This window comes from Otolemur garnettii, unplaced genomic scaffold (assembly GCF_000181295.1).
Source record: "Otolemur garnettii isolate 467f Iridium unplaced genomic scaffold, OtoGar3 scaffold00151, whole genome shotgun sequence".
NCBI classification, from domain to species: domain Eukaryota; kingdom Metazoa; phylum Chordata; class Mammalia; order Primates; family Galagidae; genus Otolemur; species Otolemur garnettii.
This window is the reverse complement of record NW_003852546.1, coordinates 736,479-742,255: the sequence shown is the minus strand read 5'-3', so window position 1 is coordinate 742,255 and position 5,777 is coordinate 736,479. Positions and strand designations below refer to the sequence as shown.

At 49.8% G+C, this 5,777-nt stretch overlaps 1 protein-coding gene across 1 annotated transcript in view; it reads left to right on the top strand.

Moving 5' to 3' along the window:
• Nucleotides 1-3,814: 3,814 nt before the first annotated feature.
• The window catches only part of SLC7A6 (solute carrier family 7 member 6), a 39,633-nt gene continuing 37,670 nt past the window's right edge, over nt 3,815-5,777 (top strand). The window contains exon 1 of the mRNA XM_012811107.2: nt 3,815-3,862. Within this exon, the coding sequence (XP_012666561.2) occupies nt 3,841-3,862 (22 nt within the window). The 5' untranslated portion in view covers nt 3,815-3,840. The remainder of the gene's footprint in view (nt 3,863-5,777) is intronic.

Sequence of the window (5,777 nt, the reverse complement as noted above, 5' to 3'; positions counted from 1 at the left end):
CCCCCCGTTTTTTGAGACAGTCTCATTTTATCATCCTTGGTAGAGTGACACGGTGTCACAGCTCACAGAAACCTCCAACTCCTGGGCTTAGGCGGCTCTCTTGCCTCAGCCTCCCGAGTAGTTGGGATTATAGGTGCCTGCCACAATGCCTGGCTATTTTTTGTTGCAGTTTGGCCAGGGCTGGGTTTGAACCCACCACCCTTAGTATATGGGGCCGGCGCCCTACCCCTGGCTATTTTTTATTTTTTAGAGACAGAGTCTACAAAAAATAGAGGGTCTACAGAGTCTACAAAAAAACAGAGTCTACTTTGTCACCCTCAGTAGAGTACTGTGGCATCACAGCTCACTGCAACCTCCAACTCCTGGGCTTAAGTGATTCTCTTGCCTAAGCCTCCCAAGTAGCTGGGACCACAGGCGCCTGCCACAATGCCTGGCTATTTTGTTGTTTTTGCAGTTTGGCTGGGGCTGGGTTTGAACCCAGGACCCTTGGTATATGGGGCTGGTGCCCTACTCACTGACCCTGGCTATTTTTTAGAGATGAGGTCTCATTCTTGCTCAGGCTGGTCTTGAACTCCTCAGTTCAGGCAATCCACCTGCCTCAGCCTCCCAGAGTGCTACGATTACAGGCATGAGCCCCTGGATCTGGCCCCCATGGATAGTTTTAAGGAGCACTGCTGTGGAGGATATCTAACTCAGTGCCTGGTGCACAGTGGGCTTTCAGTGGATGTGTAGCTACAACTGAGTGTGAGACAGCAAAGCCAGAGGTCCACAACTGTACATCCTCTAGTTCCAGATCACACCCAACCTCTGCTCCCCACACCCAGTGACCCAGCCAGAGACAGCCACCACCCCTGACCCTCCCCCACCAACAGGGCCTGCATCCTACTTGTAGTTACACATCAGCTGAAGCCAGAGGTATTTGCTGTCTCACACATCAGCTGAAAGCCCACCATGCACCAGGCACTGAGCCAGCATATCTTGCATGCAGCCCTTGCATGCAACCCAGTGGACTGGCTGCTCCTGAGTGACACATTGTCCAGAGTTATCCCTCCGTCCAGCTGGGAAGCTGGAGGAACTGATCTGGGGGGCAAAGGATCAAACTCCACCAATGCAAATATTTCTAGTCTGTATTTTAGGAGCATCCCTGTGGGGATGGTGTAGAGGGGAAGAGCATGGGGATTGGGAGGCTGTTGCGAGTGGGAAAAGCAGACTGGCTGGAAACGTGGGATGCAGGCGCTATTGTGGGGGAGGGTCAGGGGTGGTGGCTGTCTCTGGCTGGGTCACTGGGTGTGGGGAGCAGAGGTTTGGGTGTGATCTGGAACTGGAGGATGTACAGTTGTGGACATAGGATTGGGGGAAAATGCTTCATGGTCCAGGACAGAGTTAGTGCTTGAGGTGTGTACCGGATGCTAAGGTGGAGGGTTCAGGGGCCCATAAAGTCCAGGGACCCCAGATGATGTCCCAGAGCTACCAGAGGAAAGGGAGTCCCAGGGGAAGATGGAGGAGGAGCACACAGAGGAAGGAGAAGCTGACAAAAGGGCGCAGGTCCCTCTGGAGGGATGTTACTGGGGTCAGGCAAGATGGAGACAGAGTCCCAGGGAGGCCGGGGGTTGGCTAAGGAAGCCAGGGGGTCTCCGTGGCTGTGAGTCTGAGCTATGCGTGTGAGAGGACAAGTCCTGGGAGTGTGTGTCTTCCTGGGGTCCCTAGGCAGAGGGTCAGCAGGGCCCTGGTGTGGAGGTTGTCTGGAGCTCCAGTGTGAGCTGTGGGGCCCCACTGAGCGTAAAGCCCAGGCCAGGGGCCAAATGGGAACAGGTTGCTTAGCGCTCCCGGCGGGAACGTTCCTCTGTGGAGGCCCTAGGAGGCTCCCTGTGACTCTGGGGCGCGAGTGTGGCTGGCCCAGGTCACGGCCACGCGGCTCCGGCGAGGCCGACTAGGTGCAGAGGCTGTGCCCTCTGCCCCGGATCGCGGTGACCTCGGCAGCCCCTGAAGCCCGGAAGCGAGTGCACCATTGGACCCCCGCGAAGCACTGTCCCGACGCGGCGCGCGCTGTCGCGATCCGGCGGCGGTGACGTGGCGGGGCGGGGCCTGAGTGGCCACGGCGGCGGCGGCGGCGGCGCGACAGAGCATCCCGGCGGCGCCTGGCCACCAGAGGTAACGGGCCGGGCGGGGCTGGGCCGGGGGCGGCCGCGCCGGGGAGCTGGGCCGGGCTGGGGCGACGTCCCGTCCTAGGCCAGCGCTCCGTGTCGCCGCCGGCGCCGGCGCCGGCGGGATGCGGGCCGGAAGCGGTGGGCCCGGGCCGCGCGAGAGACGCTGCGGGCGAGAGGGTGACGCTGTGTGTAGGAGAGGGACCTGGAGCTAGAGGGTGACCCCAGGAGTGTGGGAGACCCTGAGTGTAAGACGGTGTGTGTGGAAAAGTCTGTGTGAGAGACCGGAGTGTGATGGTGACTTTGTGAGTGCGCAAGACCCTGAGTGTGAGGGAGAGAGAGAGGCCTGAGGTGTGAGGGTGACTGCGAGAACCCGAGTGTGACGGTGACTCGAAGTGCGGTGGGTTCGTGAGAGAGAGGTGCGAGGGTGACTCCGTGAGTGTGAGAGACTCAGAGAGAGTGGCCCTGAGTGTGAGACTGTGACTGTGAGCTGCTCCCCCTGTGCGGCGTGTGAAAGACCCTGGAGGGTGACATGAAGGGTGACGGAGCCGGGCGCTCCCTGGGGCCGCTGCAGGAGTCTGCGTGGGGCTGTTGGGCCTGGGTATGCTGCGCCTCTGTCATGGCACTTTTGAATGTCTCTACGTCCTGTCGTCTTGTGCGACCATCTCATGTCATAAATGTTAGGAGAGACATGTGAGACGTTCTGAAAATTCTTTGCTGGGCACTAAGCAAACACGTTGTGTAATGATCCGTATAACTCGGAATCAGCATTTAATTTAATGTGGTTTTGAGTGCCCCTCATGTGCACTGGGCTGTGTGCTTGGTGACACAGTTAAAAAGAATTTAGTCTCTGCCCTTGATTGGGAGGGAAACCGCAGCCAGCCTCTAGCATGGCCCTAGAAGAAAGCCCTGTCATCTGTGTTTTATCACTGAGAGCTGCTCCCTGATTTCAGATCTGGAAGGAACAGACTAGAAAGCCTCCACCTCTTTTTGCTGGCTGTGAGCCCTTTAGGAAAGTGCCAAGGCTGCCCACGTTGCTAAGGTCCCATGTGGTAGTGGCTTTTGCCTCTCAACTTTGCTCTCAGACGGTCATTTGTGTTGTTTTATTAGATTTTCCTTTCTTAGTAAACACGTGGAAAACCACCAGCCTGTTTTACTCCTCTTGTCCTCCCCTTGTCCTCCTTGCTGTTTGGCTGTGACATATTTTTATTGCAGAGCAAACACGTATACCATTTAATGTGACTGATCTCCTTGGAACTTCTTGGTAGAGGAAATTTCCAGACTTCTGTGCTCCCTGTTGTAGTCTTTAGGTTGCAGATCTCTTTCTACAAAAGTTAGTGCTCTCAGGACCTGGGTCTGGGGACTGAGCACTTTGGAGTCACCCAGGTGATCCTGGTTTGAGATGACAAATTTGGTTCTCTGACTGGTTTGGGCTGGTTGCTTCAATTAACCTCCCCTGTGAGTGTGATGTAACTTCTTAGTTGTTAGGCTGCCCCTGATGGGTGTGTAAAATTTAGATTTTTATAAAAGGAAATAATACTGCTACTTAGTTTTTTTTTTTTTTTTGATCAGTTATCTCTCACTCTGTTGCAGAGATTACATGGCCAAGACAGGCAAGTGGAATTAGGCCTTGCCACCAAGACTTCGTCTTCTTAGTACCTGACCAATTTTTGATGAGGTGGCTTTTGACAGTGTGATGTTCGCTTATTTCTTGACAGGTGACTATTGTTTCCTTTAACTTTCTTTCATCCTTGTGATTTATAAAGTTTAGTTATTCGTATACAATATGTACACAATACCATAAAGAGAATGGCTTACACATAGTTAACAATTGTTTTTTGGTATTACATGTCATGTAACAGTGTAATTAATTATAAAATCAAATGATCACTTTCTAAAGCATAACTGTGGCAGTTTCTAGTTAAAGATTTTTGACATGAGGTTATTAAAAAGAAATAGAAAACTGTACCACTTGGCTAAGTTTATGAAAAAAAAAAGAAAGAAAGAAAGAAAAGAAATACAAAACCAAAGCTAGAGAAAAGACTAGGGAACAAATACTGTTGAAATGAGGATTTCTTACCTATTATGATTGGGAGCTGAGTTTAATCTGGAATTTCCTTATATTCTAGGTTAAAAACCAAATACAAAGGGCCACATAATTTGTGTTATTTGATAAAAAGTATATATTTATTTTTTAAGGTCAAGCATGTAAAATAATGCATACTCATGGTGGAAAATATAAACTCACAGATGTATAAATAAGTCTTCTAGGTTTTCACCACAGTTAAGATTTTGTTATATGGTATTTCTCTGTGATATTGTGAAATACATGCTTATTTGGTTTTCCTCCTCCTTTCCTGGCATTCGGGTCCTAAAATCCTCCTATCTCCAAAGAGATGTCTTTCTGTATGCTAATGAGTTGACTACTGGCTGACTGCCTGCCCCTAGGTAGCTAATGAATGGGGGCTGGTCAGCAGAAAGATTAGAGCTGGATTAGAGTGGGTTAAGACATTCAAACCCAACCCCCAACTTTCAAGGAGGGAAGAGTGGCTTAATCAATCATGCCTAAGTAATGAAGCCTCCTTAAAACCCGAAAAGGACAGGGTTTAGAGAGCTTCTGAATAGCTGAACATGTGGAAGTTCCTGGAGGGAGGTTCACCTTGGGAGCGCTTGGAGCTCTAGGACCCTTCCTCCATGCCTTGATCTGTGCTGCTTCATCTGTATCCTTTGTAATATCCTTAATAATAAACTAGTAAACGTACGTATTTCCTAGAGTTCTGTGAGCTGCTGTAGCAAATGAATTGAACCCAAAGACAGGGGTGTGGTGGGGGGAGTGTCTTCAGAACCCCAAATTGAAGCAGGTCTGTCAGAAGTTTTGGAAGCCTAGACTTGCCAGTGTTAAACTAGCTGGGCCTTATGGTACACGCCTGTAGTCCACAAGGACTATTTGGGACTACCTGGCTTGTCCGAAAGTGGGGTAGGAGGCAGTCTTGGGGACTGAACCTTCAACCAGGGTGAACTGACTCTATTTCTAGGAAGGCAGTGTTGGAATTGAATTGAATGATACCAGCTGGTGTCTGCCGCAGAAATGATTGCTCTCTTGGTTGTGGGGAAGAACCTCCACATTTGACCACTGAGTTTCCTGTGTTGATTGTTGGGGTGGTGTGAGAGTAGTGGAAGAATGGTTTGAACTTTTCTAAACAATCTCAATGACATTTTTTTCCTAGTCTTTATCAAAGAATTTCTAAATCCAGTTTTTTAAAACTTTCTTTGTAATTGAAATTTGATACTTTTTTTTTTTCCTAAAAATTACATGGAACTGTTTCATGGTTAAATTTTCATAAGGAAATTAGAGTGGTTTTTTTTATTACATTCCTTTATTACCTGCTGCAGGAGACTGGAAAATGGCATGAAAACTTGTTAGAAAACAAGTAGGGCTTAACACTGGTTTTTCAAGACAGGACCTTATAGGGTACACTGAGTGATTTAATAGAATGTATTTTCTGGCTGTGCATGGTGGCTCATGCCTGTAATTGTTAAATCTGGGAGGCTAAGGCTGAGGCTGAGGTGGGCAGATTGCTCTGAGCTCAGGAGTTCAAGACCAGCCTGAGCCCAGAGCAAGACTTGTCTCTA